Source organism: Anolis carolinensis, unplaced genomic scaffold, assembly GCF_035594765.1.
Source record: "Anolis carolinensis isolate JA03-04 unplaced genomic scaffold, rAnoCar3.1.pri scaffold_15, whole genome shotgun sequence".
In the NCBI taxonomy this organism is placed as follows: Eukaryota; Metazoa; Chordata; class Lepidosauria; order Squamata; family Dactyloidae; genus Anolis; species Anolis carolinensis.
In genome coordinates, this window is record NW_026943826.1 from 157,039 (window position 1) to 177,500 (window position 20,462).

A 20,462-nucleotide genomic window follows, 5' to 3' on the forward strand; every position below is an offset into this window, starting at 1 on the left:
AGGAGGGATTAAGGAGAGAAATCAAGTTATGATTTTAAAAATTAAGCACCAAAACATCATGTTATACAACAGATTTGGCAGGTAAAGTAGTTCAATACGAAACAATGCTACGTAGTAATGACTGTATTTACGAATTTAGCACTAAAATATCACAATGTATTGAAAACATTGACTACAAAAATGTATTGGATAATCCAGAATGTTGGATAAGTGAATAACTGAATCTCGTCCCTTCCCAAGATGGCCGCCGTCTGAATCTCGTCCCTTCCCAAGATGGCCGCCGTCTGAATCTTGTCCCTTCCCAAGATGGCCGCCGTCTGAATCTCGTCCCTTCCCAAGGTAGCCGCCAGCTGAGGCACGCCCCTTCCCAAGATGGCGGCCACTCTTGGACGCGTCCTCCCTTTTTTTCCTTCCCCGCCCTCACCGGAAGTGGCTGCGGCGGACCGTTCCGGCGAGAAGGAGAAGGCAAGATGGCGGCGTCCGCGGTGACCGCGGCGAAGAGGGCGAGCGCGGCGGCGGCGGCGCGGGTGAAGCGGTTCGCGGTGTACCGGTGGGACCCGGACAAGCGCGGGGAGAAGCCCCGGATGCAGACCTACGAGGTGGACCTCAATAAGTGAGTACAGCCGAAAAGCAGTTTGAGTGGAATCTCCTCATATGTTATACAACAGACCTGGGCCCGCGCTGCCTTCAGGGGTTTTGGACTTCAACTCCCAGCATTCCTAGCGGCCTCAGCTTAAGCGGCTGCGGGGGGAAAGGAAGGGGCCTGAGGCCGCTAGGGATGCTGGGAGTTGAAGTCCAAAACTCCTGAAGGGAAGACGGGCCCAAGTTGTTATACAACCAAATGTGACCTCCTGGAGCTGCCCACAGCAGAGTTGTTATTATTATCTATATATATAAAAGAGTGATGGCATCACGGCGACCCACAAAACAACAAAACTACAGGCCCCCCAACCTCGAAATTTGACAACACAACCCATTATCCACGCCTCTAGGTTGATACAACAAAAAGAAAAGAAAAATAAAGTCCTAATTAGAGAGAGAGGAAGAATTGTTTTTATCCAATTGCTGCCAGTTAGAAGGCTAAGCTCCTCCAACTTGGTCTCCTAGCAACCCAATAAAAAAAATAAAAAACACTAAAAAAATGATACAGTAAAAATACTATAATAACAGAAAATAACTAAAATAATACAAGAAAATAATAAAATATAATAAATAAAAATGTAACTTACAATAAAATTAATTAAAAAAGTGCAAATAACGTCAAATAAAAATTACACAACAATTTTTAACCAATACCACCACCACTTTGCCACAGCCGGGCACAGCTAGTTGTTAATAATAATAATAATGAAGTTTTTCAAGTTGCTCCTGACACGAAATAAATCATCATAATTATATTTATTATTATTATTACTATAATTATAATTATAATTACAGTAGAGTCTCACTTATCCAACATAAACGGGCCGGCAGAATGTTGGATAAGCGAATATGTTGGATAATAAGGAGGCATTAAGGAAAAACCTATTAAACATCAAATTAGGTTATGATTTTACAAATTAAGCTCCAAAATATCATGTTAGACAACAAATTTGGCAGAAAAAGTAGTTCAATAGGCAGTAATGCTATGTAGTAATTACTGCATTTATGAATTTAGCACCAAAATATCACGATATATTGAAAACATTGACTACAAAAATGCGTTGGATAATCCAGAATGTTGGATAAGCGAGTGTTGGATAAGTGAGACTCTACTGTAATAATAATAATGAAGTTTTTCAAGTTGCTCCTGACACGAAACAAATCATCATAATTATATTTATTATTATTATTACTATTATTATAATTATAATTACAGTAGAGTCTCACTTATCCAACATAAACGGGCCGGCAGAATGTTGGATAAGCGAATATGTTGGATAATAAGGAGGCATTAAGGAAAAACCTATTAAACATCAAATTAGGTTATGATTTTACAAATTAAGCTCCAAAACATCATGTTAGACAACAAATTTGGCAGAAAAAGTAGTTCAATAGGCAGTAATGCTATGTAGTAATTACTGCATTTATGAATTTAGCACCAAAATATCACGATATATTGAAAACATTGACTACAAAAATGCGTTGGATAATCCAGAATGTTGGATACGCGAGTGTTGGATAAGTGAGACTCTACTGTATGATGATTTGTTTCGTGTCAGGAGCAACTTGAGAAACTGCAAGTCGCTTCTGGTGTGAGAGAATTGGCCGTCTGCAAGGACGTTGCCCGGATATTTTTTGATGTTTTTACCATCCTTACCATCCATGGCCCCGCATGGAGCTGGAGCTGACAGAGGGAGCTTATCCACACTCTCCCCGGGTTGGATTTGAACCTGCCAGCAACCCAACCTTCAAGTCACAAGGCTTTAACCCACTATGCCACTGAGGGCATTTATAATGATAATAATATTTTTAGTACTACAAAAACATTGACTACTAAAAGGCAGACTGCGTTGGATAATCCAGAATGTTGGATAAGTGAATGTTGGATAAGTGAGACTCTACTGTAACAACAACAACAATATATTTCTAGTACAACAAAAGTATAGAAAATAATAACTGTTATTATAATAATGGTATAACCTGTGATAATAATCATGATAGTATTTCTAATACTACCAAAGCTTCGAAATAATAATAATAATAATACCACCACCGTAGAGTCTCGCTTATCCAAGCCTTTGGATTATCCAAGCCATTTTTGTAGTCAATGTTTTCAATGCATTGTGATATTTTGGTGCTAAATTCGTAAATACAGTAATTACTACATAGCATTAATGTGTAATGAACTACTTTTTCCGTCAAATTTGTTGTCTAACATGATGTTTTGGTGCTTAATTTGTAAAATCATAACCTAATTTGATGTTTAATAGGCTTTTCCTTAATCCCTTCTTATTATCCAACATATTCGCTTATCCAGCATTCTGCCGGCCCGTTTGTGTTGGATAAGTGAGACTCTACTGTACTACCAAAGCATAGAAAATAATAACTATTATTATAATAATGGTATAATTTGTGATGATGATGATGATAGTACAGTAGTCTCACTTATCCAAGCTAAGCGGGCCGGCAGAACGTTGGATAAGTGAATATGTTGGATAATATCAAATTAGGTTATGATTTTACAAATTAAACACCAAAACATCATGTTACACAACAAATTTGATAGAAAAAGTAGTTCAATATGCAGTAATGCTATGTAGTAATTACTGTATTTACAAATTTAGCAACAAAATATTACAATGTATTGAAAACACTGACTACAAAAATGTTGGCTACTAAAAGGCAGACTGCGTTGGATAATCCAGAACGTTGGATAAGTGAACGTTGGATAAGTGAGACTCTACTGTAACAACAATAATCTATTTCTAGTACTACCAAAGCATAGAAAATAATTGCTATCATTATAATAATTGTATAACTTGTGATAATGATGATGATGATGATGATGATGATAGTATTTCTAATACTAACGAAACTTGAAAATAATAATAATAATAATACAGTAGAGTCTCACTTATCCAAGCCTTTGGATTATCCAAGCCATTTTTGTAGTCAATGTTTTCAGTGATATTTTGGTGCTAAATTTGTAAATATAGTAATTACTACATAGCATTAATGTGTAATGAACTACTTTTTCTGTCAAATTTGTTGTATAACATGATGTTTTGGGGCTTAATTTGTAAAATCATAACCTAATTTGATGCTTAATAGGCTTTTCCTTAATCCCTCCTTATTATCCAAGATATTCGCTTATCCAAGTTTCTGCTGGCCCGTTTTGCTTGGATAAGTGAGACTCTACTGTAATATAATTTACTAGCTTTGCCCGGCCACGCGTTGCTGTGGCTTATGCTTTCAGAGTGTTGTTCTTTATTTACTGTCCTGATTTTAGAGATTATATTGTTCTGTATTATTATATCACAGTAATTATTACATATTATATTTATAATCTTATATTATCTGCTTAGAACTGGATTATATGAGGCCCCTTCTTCACAGCTGTATAAAATGCACACTGAAGTGGATTATATGGCAGTGTGGAGTCAAGATAATCCAGTGCAAAGCAGATAATATAAGATTATAAATGGGTTCTATAGCTGTGTGGAAGGGCCTTGAGTCTACACTGCCATATAATCCAGTTCAAATCTGATAATCTGTATTTTATAGGCAGTGTGAAAGAGGCCTGAGTGAGGCCTAACTCTGCCTGTCTCCTGGGCTGAGTGGGTTGCTAGGAGACCAAGTGGGCAGAGATTAGCCTTCTAACTGGCAGCAATTGGATAAAAACAATTCTTCCTCTCCCTCTAATTAGGACTTTATTTTTCTTTTCTTTTTGTTGTATGAACGTAGAGGCATGGATGAGGGGTTGTGCTGCCAAGTTTAGTGTTTCTGGGATGTGTAGTTTTGTTGTTTTGTCCTAGGCCAAAATTTCATTACCCTTATATATATATAGATTATGATTTAGACATTTATCAAATCAGAAGCAAGTTGAGGGTACAGTTATAGTGTATTTAAAAAACTACAGACAAAGTTAAACACTTGGCATTATACTAGATTTCCTTTGAGCAGAAGCTGGCCACTTGGAGTGCCTCTGGTGTTGCTATAAGGAGGTCCTCCATTGTTCACATGGCAGGGCTCAGGCTGCATTGCAGTCAGTTGTCTGTGATTTCCTCTTCTCCACACTTGCATGTTGAGGACTCCACTTGGTGGCCCCATTTCTTAAGGCTGGCTCTGCATCTCGTGGTGCCAGAGCGTAATCTGTTCAGTGCCTTCCAAGTTGCCCAGGAGGGAGTCAGTCGGTCATCCGGTCTCAGCCACTGATTGAGGTTCCAGGTTTTAGCCTGCCACTTTTGGACTCTTGCTTGCTGAGGTGTTCCTGTGAGTATCTCTGTAGATCTCAGGAAGCTGTTTCTTGATTTAAGGCGTTGGCGTGGTGGCTGATATCTGGACCTGAGATGTCACTGCCTTCGTTCTTTAATTACTGGCTGCTACTTCCTGACAGATGTCAGGTGATGCAATACAGCTAAACAATATCATTTCTATGATAAACAGTGATGTGGGGCGTAGACATCCTGTGATAATGCGGCATGTCTCATTAAGAGCCAAACCCATTTGTAACGTGGTGAGATGTATTCCACACTGGGCATGCTTACTCAGCAGCAAAGCACAAGGCCAGCTGTCTTCACTGTGTTGGTTGTGATCCCTAAGTTGTGCCAGTCAGCTTTCATATGATATTATTTCTAGCACCCACATTTTGCTTGATAGTAAAGCAGTGCTTTTAAGTCCAGAGAGACTCCCCAGGTGTGTTATTTATTTATTTATTTATTTATTTATTTATTTACAGTATTTCTATTCCGCCCTTCTTTCTCACCCCGAAGGGGACTCAGGGCGGATTACAATGAACACATATATGGCAAACATTCAATGCCAACAGACAAACAACATACATTAGACAGACTCAGAGGCATTTTTAACATTTTTCCAGCTTCACGATTCCGGCCACAGGGGGAGCTGTTGCTTCACCGTCCAGAAGTGGCTGTACTTCCTCCTTCCTTTCCTCGTGTTTTGCTGGCAGTTTTATGGTGTTGTCAGGACCCAGGCTACAGAGCACCAATAACCATGCGCAGAGGCCAGATTCTATCTAATATCTTTATTAAAGGAATATATAAAGTCAATAAAAACAAGTGAAGAATATAGTTCAGAAGTAGTCCTTTCAGGAAAGGTCAAATATAGTCCAGGAAAACAATGTCCAATATGTGATATTAGAGTCCAAAGTTACAATCCAATAACCGAAACACACACTTTGCCAAGCAAAGTGTGGGGAAATGACAGGGTCCTTAAGTCCAATGGAGCTTGACAACAAGGCTGGAAGCAAACTAGATTCTTGGCAAACAAGGCTTGATACGTGGCAACAAGAGGCAAGAAGCAAGAACGAGGTCCGTGGCAAGATCCGGGGACAAGGCAGGCTTGGAACTAGAACAAGGTCCGTGGCAAGGTCCTGGAAACAGGGAACTGGAGTAGCGTAGTCCACACACGATCTCACTCCTGAAGCTGACGAATTGACTCCGCAAGGATTTCCTTGCGGGTAAACACCTATATAGGATCTTGTTTTCCCGCCAAGGAACACTTTCCCTGGGGAACAAGAAGTGAAACCCAGACTGTGTCCAGATGCATGACTCCTTAATATTTCCCAAGGGAAACAGGCTTAATCAGCTAATTGTCTGGCAGCGATTCTGGCACTTCGGCGATTCGCCTCCCTAGCGCCTCTATCTCTATTATAATTATCCTTATGAGAGAACGGGGGAGAATTCTGCCCAAGGCTTGTTTGGCTGACTTCTTGTGGGCAAACATCTTGCAGGTGCAGGGGCTCCAATTCTGGCTGAAACGGTGGGAAACCCAAGTTTTCCTCTTCGTCTGCCACAATAATACTAGGAAGGGGACTACATGGCCCATGAGACATCACAGGTGTTGTAAATTAGCCTCCCGCATAAAGCGTCCCTAAATTTCCCTAATTGACAGGTGCAACTGTCTTTCGAGGCTGCATAGGTCAACAGCAAGCCGGGGCTATTAATGGTCGGAGGCTTAACCCGACCCGGGCTTCGAACTCATGACCTCTCGGTCAGTAGTGATTTATAGCAGCTGGTTACTAGCCAGCTGTTGTGCTGTAATGCTCTGGTGGGATTCCTTCCCAGGTCATCCTCAGAGCTTGAGATGCTTGTTTGTTCTTAAGATGAAAAGCATGTCATGTCAGAGTATTTGCAGCGCAGCAGTAGTTGGATGGAATCAGTGGAGCGCAGAACGAAGAGACACTCAGAGACGTTGGTAAAACTATTTACAAAGTTTTACTGTATCAACACAAACAGACTGACAGATGACAGATGAACACAGGACTTGACTCGAACTCTAGGCAGACAGAACTCAACTGAACTGACGCAATCAGTAATGCACAAACACTTGTGTCTGGATACTCCCTAGTTCCAGCCACACGTCAAGGACATCATAGCTGCTTGGCAATTAACTCTTTCCACACTATGGTAGATTCTGGATGATGCAATCAGTTGCAATACAAGCAAGACACAAATTGCATTTAAACACTATCAACACACAAATCCCACATTAACAAAGCACACATCTATGTTTTAGATAGATTGGTAATCAGCTGGTTTCCCCTGTAATAGGCAGTAAGAGCACCTAGAGCTCCAGAGAGCTTCTGTTTAATTATTTCAAAGCTCTCTGCTTGAGTGATGATGGCATGATCGTCAGCATAGATGAAACTCTCTGTCGCTTCTGGGAGTGGCTGGTCATTTGTGTAAATGTTAAACATTGGTTAACATGAGACCACATGAGATCATGTGGTCTGCAGCCCCGTTCACAGCCTCTCACGAGCAAAAGAAGCTGCATACCAGAAGATATTTACAAAACAGTAAGGAAACAGAATCATAGATTAGCTAATTACTAGAAGAAGGCTGTAATTCCCAGTATGTTTGCTTTGGAGTTGTAACGAACATGTGTATTGTTTTGGCTTTATGTATTATGATTTGTTCTTTTGACGTGTTGTTTTGACTTAATTTTTCCTGAATTGTTTTGTGTAACTATTCTTTTTTATTCTGTTCTTCCTTGTAAGCTGCCTCAAGTCCCCTTGTGTGGCGAGAGGGGGTGGGATATAAATAACACATTATTATTATTATTATTATTATTATTAATATTATTATTATTCTTTCCTTCCCTGCAGATGTGGCCCAATGGTGCTGGATGCCCTGATCAAGATCAAGAACGAAATGGACCCCACGCTCACCTTCCGGCGCTCCTGCAGGGAAGGTGCCTATCATTCTAGAGTATTATTATTATTATTATTATTATTATTATTATTATTATCATCATTACTATTGTCAATATCATTGGTCTGTCTATAAACTTGTATCATCATATATTATCAATTATTATTATTATTATTATTATTATTATTATTAGTTTGCCTATAGTCCTTTATTATTATTATTATTATTATTATTATTATTGTTATTAGTGTTATTAGTGTTATTATTGTTGGTCTGTGTATGGTCCTATATTGTTACTATCGTTATTTTTACATGGCTCCAATGATCGTATAGTACTATTATTATTATTATTATTGCTCAGTCTATGTCCTACATCATCATTATATTATTATTATTATTATTGGCCTGTGTATGTCGTCGTCGTCGTCTTCTTCTTCTTCTTCTTCTTCTTCGCCTGTATTTGTTCCTATATTATTATAAATATGAGTTTGTCTATGATTTATTATTATTATTATGGAGCCTCCGGTGGCCTAGGGGATAAAAGCCTCGTGACTTGAAGGTTGGGTTGCTGACCTGAAAGCTGCCAGGTTCGAATCCCACCCAGGGAGAGTGCGGATGAGCTCCCTCTGTCAGCTCCAGCTCCATGCGGGGACATGAGAGAAACCTCCCACAAGGATGGTAAAACGTCCCCTGGGCAACGTCCTTGCAGACGGCCAATTCTCTCACTCCAGAAGCAACTCAAGTTGCTCCTGACACGAAAAAATTATTATTATTATTATTATTATTATTATTAATAATAATAATAATAATAATAATATTAATATGATTATCAGGTAGAAACAGCAGCAGGATAATAATATTAAACAAACAGAGACAGACAAATAATAATAATAGTAATAATAATATAGGAACATAAACACATTAATAATAATATAGGACTATAGACAGACTCGGGGGCCCTGGTGGTGGCGCAGTGCGTTAAAGCGCTGAGCTGTTGAACTTGCAGACTGAAAGGTCCCAGGTTCAAATCCCGGGAGCGGAATGAGCGCCCGCTGTTAGCCCCAGCTCCTGCCAACCTACCAATTCAAAAACATGCCAGTGTGAGTAGATCAATAGGTACCGCTCCAGCAGGAAGGTAACGTCGCTCCATGCAGTCATGTCAGTGGCCACGTGACCTTGGAGGTGTCTACGGACAACGCCGGCTCTTTGGCTTAGAAATGGAGATGAGCACCCACCCCCAGAGTGTGAGTAGATCAATAGGTACTGCTCCGGCGGGAAGGTAACAGCGCTCCATGCAGTCATGCCAGTGGCCACATGACCTTGGAGGTGTCTACGGACAACACCGGCTCTTTGGCTTAGAAATGGAGATGAGCACCCACCCCCAGAGTGTGAGTAGATCAATAGGTACTGCTCCGGCGGGAAGGTAACAGCGCTCCATGCAGTCATGCCAGTGGCCACATGACCTTGGAGGTGTCTACGGACAACACCGGCTCTTTGGCTTAGAAATGGAGATGAGCACCCACCCCCAGAGTGTGAGTAGATCAATAGGTACTGCTCCGGCGGGAAGGTAACGGCGCTCCATGCAGTCATGCCAGTGGCCACATGACCTTGGAGGTGTCTACGGACAACGCCGGCTCTTTGGCTTAGAAATGTAGATGAGCACCAACCCCCAGAGTCGGTCACGACTGGACTTAACGTCAGGGGAAAACCTTTACCTATAGCCAGACTAATAATAATAGTAATAATAATGATTGTAATAATATAGGCACATAGACCAAGCGTAATACTATAGGGTCATAGACTTACTACTACTGCTAATGATAAAGAGAACATAGACTAATAATATAATAATATAGGATCATAGGCAGATGAATAATAATACCGTGTTTCCCCGAAAATAAGACAGTGTCTTATATTAATTTTTGCTCCCAAAGATGTGCTAGGTCTTATTTTCAGGGGATGTCTTATTTTTCCATGAAGAAGAATTCACATTTATTGTTGAACAAAAAAATGAACATTTTATTATATACTGTACTGTAGTTGTCATCATTAACCAGCATAACCAGACAAACTGTGAATCCTATCAAGAATTTCTTGTTACTACCAATATTTCCATGTACAACACTTTATGGTACGTACATTTACCGATCCTGTGTGCTCAGGTGTTCTGTTCGGTGGGCATGCTTCCAAACAAGAACTTTGCTAGGTATTACTTTCAGGTGAAGCCTTATTTTTAGCAATTCAGCAAAACCTCTACGTAGATGCACCCAAAGATCCATCGAAACGGAACCAACTGGTACCGTGTTTCCCCGAAAATAAGACAGTGTCTTATATTAATTTTTGCTCCCAAAGATGCGCTAGGTCTTATTTTCAGGGGATGTCTTATTTTTCCATGAAGAAGAATTCACATTTATTGTTGAACAAAAAAAATGAACATTTATTATATACTGTACAGTAGTTGTCATCACAAACCAGCATAACCAAACCAGACAAACCATGATTCCTGTCAAGAATTTCTTGTTACTACTGTATAAATATAAATAATATAATCTTTTAATATGTTATTACCATTATTTCCATGTACAACTGGTACAGTAGAGTCTCACTTATCCAACATAAACGGGCCGGCAGAATGTTGGATAAGCGAATATGTTGGATAATAAGGAGGGATTAAGGAAAAGCCTATTAAACATCAAATTAGGTTATGATTTTACAAATGAAGCACCAAAACATCATGTTAGACAACAAATTTGGCAGAAAATGTAGTTCAATACGCAGGAATGCTATGTAGTAATTACTGCATTTATGAATTTAGCACCAAAATATCACGATATATTGAAAACATTGACTACAAAAATGTGTTGGATAATCCAGAATGTTGGATAAGCGAGTGTTGGATAAGTGAGACTCTACTGTATGTATATTAACCGATCCTGCAATTTCTGGTGTTTTGTTTGGCAGGCGCTGGGCATGCTTCCAAACAAAAACTTTGCTAGGTCTTACTTTTGGGGGAGGCCTTATATTTAGCAATTCAGCAAAACCTCTACTAGGTCTTATTTTTTGGGGATGTCTCATTTTAGGGGAAACAGGGTAGTATAGGATCACAGGCAAACCGTTCTAGTACCAGATCTGAAAAGGTCCCAACCAGGGCCAAGTGGGCGGTGCGGATAGGAAGGGTCTTGCTAAGCGCCCTCTGCTCCTTCCTTCCTTCCTTCCTTCCCTGCAGGGATCTGCGGCTCCTGCGCCATGAACATCGGGGGCGGGAATACTCTGGCCTGCACCAAGCGCATCGACACCGACCTCGGCCGCACCACCAAGATCTACCCGCTGCCCCACATGTTTGTGGTCAAGGACCTCGTCCCCGTGAGTGCAAGGGTCTGAAGAATCATGGGGATGGGGGCGGAGGGGGAGGCTCTCTCGGCGCCTCTTGGCTGAAGCGCCCCACTCTCTCTTCTTCCTCCCTTTCAGGACCTGAGCAACTTCTATGCCCAATACAAGGCCATCCAGCCCTACCTGAAGAAGAAGGACGAGTCCCGCCAAGGCCAGGAGCAGTACCTCCAGTCCATTGAGGACCGGGAAAAGCTGGTCAGTGTTAGCGTGGAGTCAGGGTGCGTGCTGTGTGGGTTTCTTCAAACTCCATCAATCATCTGATCCGGCCCCCTGATGAATGGGTGAATCGACTGCCACACCAATTCCTGTGTTCAAATGTCAGACTCAAACACATCCGTAGTCTGAAGTCCAAACATTCATTTCCATATCTATAATAATAATAATAATAATAAAACTTTATTTATACCCCGCCACCATCTCCCCAACGGGGACTCGGGGCGGCTAACATGGGGCCATGCCCAGAGCAATACAATATAATAAAATATAAAAACAACATATCATAGCACCATTAAAAATACAATAAATAATAATAGGCATTACATCAAGAAATCAAAAAACAATAAAACAAGGGCAGGCCGCGTAAACACAGAGATAAAACCTGGAGTGAGAGGGACAGAGGGGTACTCCACTGCGGGCAGGGACATATGGAAGTGGGGTCATCTAGAGCAGGGGTCCCCAAACTTTTTAAGCCGAGGGCCGGTCCACAATCCTTCAGACTGTTGAGGGGCCGGATTATCATTTGAAAAAAATACAAACAAATTCCGATGCACACTGCATATGTCTTATTTGTAGTGCAAAAACAACAACAACAACGAAAGAACAATACAATATTTAAAAATAAAAACAATTTTAACCAACATACATTTATCAGGATTTCAATGGGAAGTGTGGTCCTGCTTCTGGCCAATGAGATAGTCAAGTTAATTAGGGTTGTTGTTGTTGTTGTTGTTGTTGTTGTTGTGTGCCTTCAAGTCATTTCAGACTTTGGGCGAGCCTAAGTCTAAAATTTATTTATTTATTATTTACTGCATTTATTTACTAAATTTGTATCACACCCTTCTCACCCCAAAGGGGACTCAATGTAGCTTACAAATTATATGTACATACAATATATTATATTATTAGCATAGCACAGTATTAGCATTATATATTACTATATTGAACTATACCACTATACTGTAATATTATTAGTAATATTATATGTAATGTAGAATATATAATTAATATTATTATATGGTATTATTATTAGTATTATATTGTATTACATTGTAATATTATCAATATTATATGTATATACAATATATTATATCATAAAACTGAGGGCAGGGGCCAGGTAAATGACCTCGGAGGGCCGCATCCGGCCCCCGGGCCTTAGTTTGGGGACCCCTGATCTAGAGGATAGATGTTCGGGGTGGGAGTAACACAGAAATATATAATACATATTTACAAAGCATAGCAAAAGCCATCGCTCTGAGCCGGCATTCTTCTATAGCCTCTTCGCTCGGCAAGCACAGCTCAACTCATACAGAGATAAGAAACACATTCCTCAGTCCGAAGGAAGTTCCCGACCTCCAAGGCCGGAAATCATGCCTAATAGGTCACAGCAGTCACAACGGGCTGTCAGTCAAACTAGCCTGCTGTTGACTAGTTTCATTGCTGAAACACACACTCTTGCAAAACAGCAGAAACATTTGATTTACATCTCATATACATAAAACCATAATCCCAACAGTCAGCCCCTGCCTCCTTTGCTGCTTTCTTCCTGGGTGGGCAGCCCCCTCATGCAGGACCCACTGTCTTGGGGGAGACCCAGGCTCAGCTCTCCTTCCCTACACCTTCCTTCCTTCCTCCTTTTCCTGCAGGACGGCCTGTATGAATGCATCCTCTGCGCCTGTTGCAGCACCAGTTGCCCCAGTTACTGGTGGAACGGGGACAAATACTTAGGCCCCGCTGTTCTCATGCAGGTAAGCAGAGCCACTCTATAATAATCATAATGATAATAATCATACCAGATAGAGAAGACTGGTTAAAAAACGTATGGGAGATAAAAGATATGGACCAGCTAACATATTATTTGAAAAAAAACACTGGCAAGGGTGTAAAGAAGACTGACTGGTCGGTATTCGAAGAGTATATGAATTTAAAGTACAATCCTTGAAGAACAGATAGGTAAAAAGATTTTTTTTTAAAGTAAACGGGAGAGAATATAAAAGAAGCAGATCAAAAGAAATCTGAACAAGAACAAGGGCTGAACAGAAGTTCACAATTTTTTTTCATATATATATACACACACACACACACACACACACATATATATACATACATACAGTAGAGTCTCACTTATCCAAGCCTCGCTTATCCAAGCTTCTGGATTATCCAAGTCAATGTTTTCAATATATCGTGATATTTTGATGCTAAATTAGTAAATACAGTAATTACAACATAACATTACTGCGTATTGAACTACTTTTTCTGTCAAATTTGTTGTATAACATGATGTTTTGGTGCTTAATTTGTAAAATCATAACCTAATTTGATGTTTAATGGGCTTTTCCTTCATCCCTCCTTATTATCCAACATATTCGCTTATCCAAGCTTCTACCGGCCCGTTTAGCTTGGATAAGTGAGACTCTACTGTATATATATATATTGCCCGGCCATGCGTTGCTGTGGTGAAGTCTGGTGGTATGGGAAATAAAGTACTGAGGAATTGGTGGTAGTTAAGGTAAAGGGTAAAGGTTTTACTTTATATTAAATCCATTATAAATGGGTTATATAGCTGTGTGGAAGGGCCTTGAGTCTACACTGCTAGATGGCCATCTGTCGGGAGTGCTTTGACTGTGTTTTTGCCTACCTGGCGGAAGTGGGGTTGGACTGGATGGCCTCTGAGGTCTCTCACAACCTTCGATTGCTAAGTGTTGCACCCCAAGGCAGCGTGAGCACTGGAAACCAGACAGAGACCAATAATCATAATCATAATCTTTATTAAAACAATTAGAAATTCAGGAATGAATAAGTGGAAAGGATGAGTGGATAATAGTCCTTTGTGAAAAGGTATGAATTAGTCCAAAGAGTTGAAGAGAAATGTCCAATATTATTGTCCAAAGTCCAGAAACCGAAACACGCTCAAAACTGTTGGAAAGTTCTTGAGCGGGGAACAACAAGGAAACAAAGATTGAATAACAAAGTCTAAAGTCACTAGAAAGTCTTTGATATCAAGGCAGGAACGAGACGAAGCTAAGACCAATCTCGATTCAGGAACAAGGCAAGGAAGAGGATTTACTCCGGGTCTGTTCGGGAGTCGCGGCTCGGCTTGGCCGCCAGGAACGGGAAACTTGGCTTGGTAGAATCAGGAGCTAGAGTTGGTGAACTGTTCTCAGGAATAGCTACGTTGACACCGCAAAGTGTTCACAGTGTAAGACACGTTTATGGAACTTAGATCAGATCACAACGTAGGGAAGCCAAACTCCCCAGAGGTTCCCAAGGGAATCTTCTTATCCATTATCCCCTCGAGATGCCAAGTGGTTACTCCTTCGCAGCCCTTGTTTTTCTGATCTCTGGCGATGCAGAAACTCCCTTCTGTTGAAGAACACATTCTCCGGGGAACTCAGAACATCTGGTTCAGCCACGGTAGTAATATTTCCAGTATTTCTCCCAATTAAGGAAGCATCTGAACTATCTTAATAATTTTTTTATTGAGTTTTGCATACATAAAATAGTTAAAAGGAAAAAACCACCGTAGTGGATTTGGGGGGGGGGGGGGGGGGGGGGAGGAAGGATTTGCACAAAGCGGAAATGGAAAGAAAAGGAGAAAGAAAAAGAAAAAAAAGAACAAAGATAGGAAAAAGGGGAGAAAAGGGGTGAGGGGTGGGGAGTCTTTTATTTTCCTTGACTTCCCTTCTTCTCTATAATGGTGTCTTATCAGATGATGTTTTCATCTGTTGTTTTCCATCTTTACTGCGTTTGTCTTCAATACAGTAGAGTCTCACTTATCCAAGCTAAACGGGCCGGCAGAAGCTTGGATACGCGAATATTTTGGATAATAAGGAGGGATTAAGGAAAAGCCTATTAAACATCAAATTAGGTTATGATTTTACAAATTAAGCACCAAAACATCATGTTATACAACAAATTTGACAGAAAAAGTAGTTCAATACGCAGTAATGTTATGTTGTAAATACTGTATTTACGAATTTAGCACCAAAATGTCATGATATACTGAAAACATTGACTACAAAAATGCGTTGGATTATCCAGAGGCTTGGATAAGCGAGGCTTGGATAAGTGAGACTCTACTGTAGTTGATTTGTCTCGGTCTGTTATTAGGCGTTATATCAGTATTTTAATTTTTTTGTTCTCCATCCAATCCTTTACCGGCGTCCAGTCTGTCATCGTCTTTGGTTTATTCTGTGTTCTTGATAGTAGAAAGGTTAATTGGTCCATATTCATTATATCCCATATTTTCTTTATCCAATCCTCTTTATTTGGCATTGCTTTTTGTTTCCATAGTCTTGCAAGCACTATTCTGGCTGCAGTTGTTAAATAAGTAAATATTTTATCTTCGTTCTTTCCCCATTGCATGTTGGACATCCCCAATAGGAAGGATTCTGGAACTAAAGGAATTTTTATTTTTAGAATCTTCTGACACTTGTTATGTATCCCTCTCCAATAGGGTTTTATTTTTTCACATATGTAGATAGGCACCATCTCTTTTCCCACACTTCCAGCATTTGATATTCTTGTCTTTTTGCAAATTTTGTAATTTTCTTCGGTGTCATTATGCCATTGAAGTATCTGAACTATCAACAGCTGGCAGCTGTAATTGAAAGGAGCTCGGAGAACTGGGCAAAAAGTCAGAATAAGCTTCATCCTGGTCTAAGTTCATTTCTGAATCAGGTGGCAGGGGTATGACACTAAGGGATGTGCTGGCGAGGGAGGGAAGGCCCCACTGACCTCTCCCTTTGCTCCGTCCCCGCCAGGCCTACCGCTGGATGGTGGACTCCCGCGACGACTTCACGGCCGAGCGCCTGGCCCAGCTGCAGGACCCCTTCTCCCTCTACCGCTGCCACACCATCATGAACTGCACCCAGACCTGCCCCAAGGTGGGATATGTCCAGGCCCCGAAGGACTTGGGCGGCGTGGGGTTGGGAGGCATACGGGGCTGCGCTCGGCCTGTCCTCACCTCCGTCTCTCTCTCTCTCTCTCTCGTCTCCAGGGCCTGAATCCCGGCAAGGCCATTGCGGAGATCAAGAAGATGATGGCCGCCTACCAGAAGAAGGAGGAGGGAGCAGCCACGGCCTAGGACTGAGCTCGGCACTTTTGCATGGCTTTGCACTGGAGACCTTTCCGGCGTCTCCTCTCTGTAGATAAGACGGGTGATGTGTATCCAATGGACTAATAAAGCGCTCCTTCGCAAATTGCTCTGGGCCACGCTCTCTCCTTCCCAGGCTTCTCTACAAATCATAGAATCATAGAATAATAGAGTTGGAAGAGACCACATGGGCCATCCAGTCCAACCCCCTGCTAAGAAGCAGGAAATCGCATTCAAAGCACCCCCGACAGATGGCCATCCAAAATCACGATCTGCCAACCGCAAAAGGCCACCCTGCTGGGATCTGGGCGCATCATCTGAAAATACATCACACAGTCCTAGACACTTGGGAAGTGTTCGACTTGGGATTTTGTGATATGAAATCCAGCATGTCTATCTTGTTTGCTGTGTCATAATAATAATAATAATAATAATAATAATAATAATAATAATAATAATAATAATACAACATCACACAGTCCTAGACACTTGGGAAGTGTTCGACTTGGGATTTTGTGATATGAAATCCAGCATGTCTATCTTGTTTGCTGTGTCATAATAATAATAATAATAATAAAAATAATAATAATAATAATAATACAACATCACACAGTCCTAAACATTTAGGAAGTGTTCGACTTGTGATTTTGTGATATGAAATCCAGCATATCTATCTTGTTTGCTGTGTCATAATAATAATAATAATAATAATAATAATAATAATAATAATAATAATAATACATCACACAGTCCTAGACACTTGGGAAGTGTTCAACTTGTGATTTTGTGATACGAAATCCAGCATGTCTATCTTGTTTGCAGTGTCATACAATATAATAATATACCAAATCCAGCATATTTATCTTATTTGCTGTGTCATACTTATAATAATAATAATAACAGTAATAATAATAATGTGATATGAAATCCAGTATATCTCTTGTTTGCTGTGTCATACTAATAATAATAATAATAATAATAATAATGTGATATGAAATCCAGTATATCTCTTGTTTGCTGTGTCATACTTATAATAATAATAATAATAATAATAATGTGATATGAAATCCAGTATATCTCTTGTTTGCTGTGTCATACTACTACTACTACTACTACTACTAATAATAATAATAATAATAATGTGATATGAAATCCAGTATATCTCTTTTTTGCTGTGTCATACTTATAATAATAATAATAATAATAATAATAATAATGTGATATGAAATCCAGTATATCTCTTGTTTGCTGTGTCATACTACTACTACTAATAATAATAATAATAATGTGATATGAAATCCAGTATATCTCTTGTTTGCTGTGTCATACTAATTAATAATAATAATAATAATAATAATAATAATAATAATAACTTTTATTCTTCTCTCCTGTCCATCTCCACCATCCTTCCTTCTTCCGGAAGGGAGGGAGGGAGGGCGGGAGGCGCTTGACCGGGAGTGACCCCGCCGCTCTCCCCGCAGCGCCCACAAGGGGGCCCCGGCGCTGCCTCCTTGGATGACGAGAGTGTTTGGGCTGAGGCGCAGAGGCCTCTGGGAGTCGTAGTCCAGCGCCTGCCGCAGCGAGGGAAGGGGCGTGCGTTGTGGAGCGAGACGGAACTACAGCTCCCAGCAGCAGGCCTGGCTTCTTCCATTGCCGCTGCGGCCGGGAGGCAGAGGCGGCCTTGAGGAAGGAGAGCAGCAGGCAGGCAGAGAGAGAGCCCCTGATGGCTTCCAAAAGTGAGTGAAGAGGAGTGAATAGCCTTGCTGGTTGGAAGCCTGGCTGCTTTCTCCTTTGTGGAATGGTTGGTTGGGAGGTGGAATAGTAATGAATAGTCTGAGTGTAGCAAGGATGAATGTGGCAATGAGTTACCTTGATTAGCATTGAATGGCCTTGCAGGTTGGAGGCCTGGCTGTTTCCTGGTTGAGGGGTGTTATCTGGGTGTGATTGTTTCCTGCCTGGAATTGCCCTGTCTGTCTTCTGAGTGTGGTTTTGTATTTAGTGTCCAGATTTTAGAGATGCTATTGTTCTGTTTTCTTATTTGACCAGAGGTAATTATTACATATGAGATAGAGTAATGTTATGTATTAATAAATATTAGATAAGTGAAACAGTATTGTATTGTCTGTTTGGAGGGCAAGTGCCAATGTTGGCATTGGTGAGCTTGATTAGCACTGAATGGCCTGGCAGGTTGGAGGCCTGGGTGTTTCCTGGTTGAGGGGTGTTATCTGGGTGTGATTGTTTCCTGCCTGGAATTGCCCTGTCTGTCTTCTGAGTGTGGTTTTGTATTTAGTGTCCTGATTTTAGAGATGCTATTGTTCTGTTTTCTTATTTGACCAGAGGTAATTATTACATACTAGCTTGGAGACCCGGCGATGCCCGGGTCATTTGAGAAAGGCCTTGTTTGCCTGTGTTCCAAGTGTAGCCTCTATCCAATGTCAGGTGGGTTCAGTGGGTGCGGGTGAGCTCCAACTCCCATCTGCAAGTCCCATCGTCCAGTGTCCATCCCCCTCCAAACAGAGCCAGTATGTAGAGTAGGTCATGGGGGCTCCATGTACCATGTTTGGTCTTGATCAGTCATTTGTGTGGGTCGCGGTGCTCTCAGGAAGTGAGTGAAGGTATTGGAAGTCCCATCGTCCATGGTCCATCATCCTCCAAACTGCACCTGGGTGTAGAGTGAGTCATGGGTGTTGTCTGTGTCAAGTTTGGTCTTGATGAGACATTGATGGGGGTGGGAGTGGTCTCGGGAAGTGAGTGAACATACTGCAAGTCCCATCATCCAAGGTCCAAGCTCTTTCAAATCTCACCAAGATGTAGAGTGGGCCATGGTGGGTCTATGTGCCAAGTTTGGTCTTGATCAGTCATTGGTGGGGGTCACAGTAGTCCCAGGAAGTGACTGAAGATATTGTAAGTCCCGTCATCCACGGTCCCTCTTCCCCCAAACTGCACCAGGATGTAAAGTGGGCTACCCTGCACGTGCGTGTCAAGTTTGATCCAGTTTTGTCATTCATGGGCATCACAGTGTTTTGTGGGAGGTGAATTGGATGAATGTACTGCAAATCCCATAATCCTTGGTCCACCCTCCGTCAAACTGCTGCAGCATGTGAAGTGTGTCATTTGGGATCTGTGTGCCTGGTTTGGTTCAGTTGTGTGATTTGTGGCAGTTGCTGTGGTCTCAAGAAGTGAGGGAAGGTACTGCAAATTCCATCATCCTTGGTCCATCCTGCCCCAATATACATCAGGACGTAAAGGGGGCCACAGGGGTTCTGTGTGCCAAGTTTGGTCCATTTCTATCATTGGTGGGCATTGCAGTAGTCTGTGGGAGTCAAAGTGTTTGAAAGTACTGCAAATCCCATTATCTGTGGTCCATCCTCCCCCAAACGGCAGCAGGACATAAAGTGCATCGTGGGGGTTAAATGTGTCAAGTTTGGGCCAGATCCGTCATTTCTGGTGGTCTCAGTGGCCTGTGGAAGGGTCGGCCAATCAGAAAGCTGCCACATACCCAGATACAAACATTCACTTTTATTATATACTAGCTGTGCCCGGCCACGCGTTGCTGTGGCAAAGTCTGGTGGTATGGGAAATAAAGTATTGAGGAATTGGTGGTAGTTAAGGAAAAGGGTCCCCTGGGCAGAGTGCGTTGCTAGGAGACCAAGTGAGCGGAGCTTAGCCTTCTAACTGGCAGCAATTAGATAAAAACAATTATTCCTCTCCCTCTAATTAGGAATTTATTTTTCTTTTCTTTTTGTTGTATCAACCTAGAGGCATGGATGAGGGGTTGTGATGTCAATTTTCGAGGTTGTGGGGTGTTTACTTTTGTTGTTTTGTCCGCTGCCGTGATGCCATCACTCTTTTATATATATAGACTAGCTTGGGGACCCAGCGATGCCTGGGTCATTTGAGAATGGTATTATTTGTCTTTTAATGTTATGTATTCTGTTTGGAGTGGG

General features: G+C 41.2%; 2 protein-coding genes across 3 annotated transcripts in view; both read left to right on the forward strand.

Annotated features, from left to right (window-relative positions):
- Positions 1-430: 430 nt before the first annotated feature.
- Positions 431-16,625, forward strand: sdhb (succinate dehydrogenase complex iron sulfur subunit B). Its single transcript, XM_062965650.1, has 7 exons — positions 431-613; positions 7,769-7,854; positions 11,041-11,177; positions 11,283-11,399; positions 13,067-13,168; positions 16,184-16,306; positions 16,420-16,625. The coding sequence occupies exons 1-7, from the start codon at positions 471-473 to the stop codon at positions 16,504-16,506; spliced, it is 795 nt and encodes a 264-aa protein (XP_062821720.1). The 5' UTR covers positions 431-470; the 3' UTR covers positions 16,507-16,625.
- Positions 16,626-17,892: 1,267 nt separating this feature from the next.
- Positions 17,893-20,462, forward strand: part of atp13a2 (ATPase cation transporting 13A2) — a 48,512-nt gene continuing 45,942 nt past the window's right edge. The window contains exon 1 of one of the 2 annotated variants that reach the window (XM_062965638.1): positions 17,893-18,251. In XM_062965638.1, the coding sequence (XP_062821708.1) occupies positions 18,239-18,251 (13 nt within the window). In that variant the 5' untranslated portion in view covers positions 17,893-18,238. The remainder of the gene's footprint in view (positions 18,252-20,462) is intronic. The other variant, XM_062965637.1, reaches the window with a different exon arrangement.

Bases quoted from the DNA above. Each gene is read 5' to 3' on its own strand.
- sdhb (XM_062965650.1), top strand. From the start codon at position 471: ATGGCGGCGTCCGCGGTGACCGCGGCGAAGAGGGCGAGCGCGGCGGCG. The intron at 7,855-11,040 runs GTGCCTATCATT...CCTTCCCTGCAG, and splicing joins CCGGCGCTCCTGCAGGGAAG to GGATCTGCGGCTCCTGCGCC. The intron at 16,307-16,419 runs GTGGGATATGTC...TCTCGTCTCCAG, and splicing joins GCACCCAGACCTGCCCCAAG to GGCCTGAATCCCGGCAAGGC.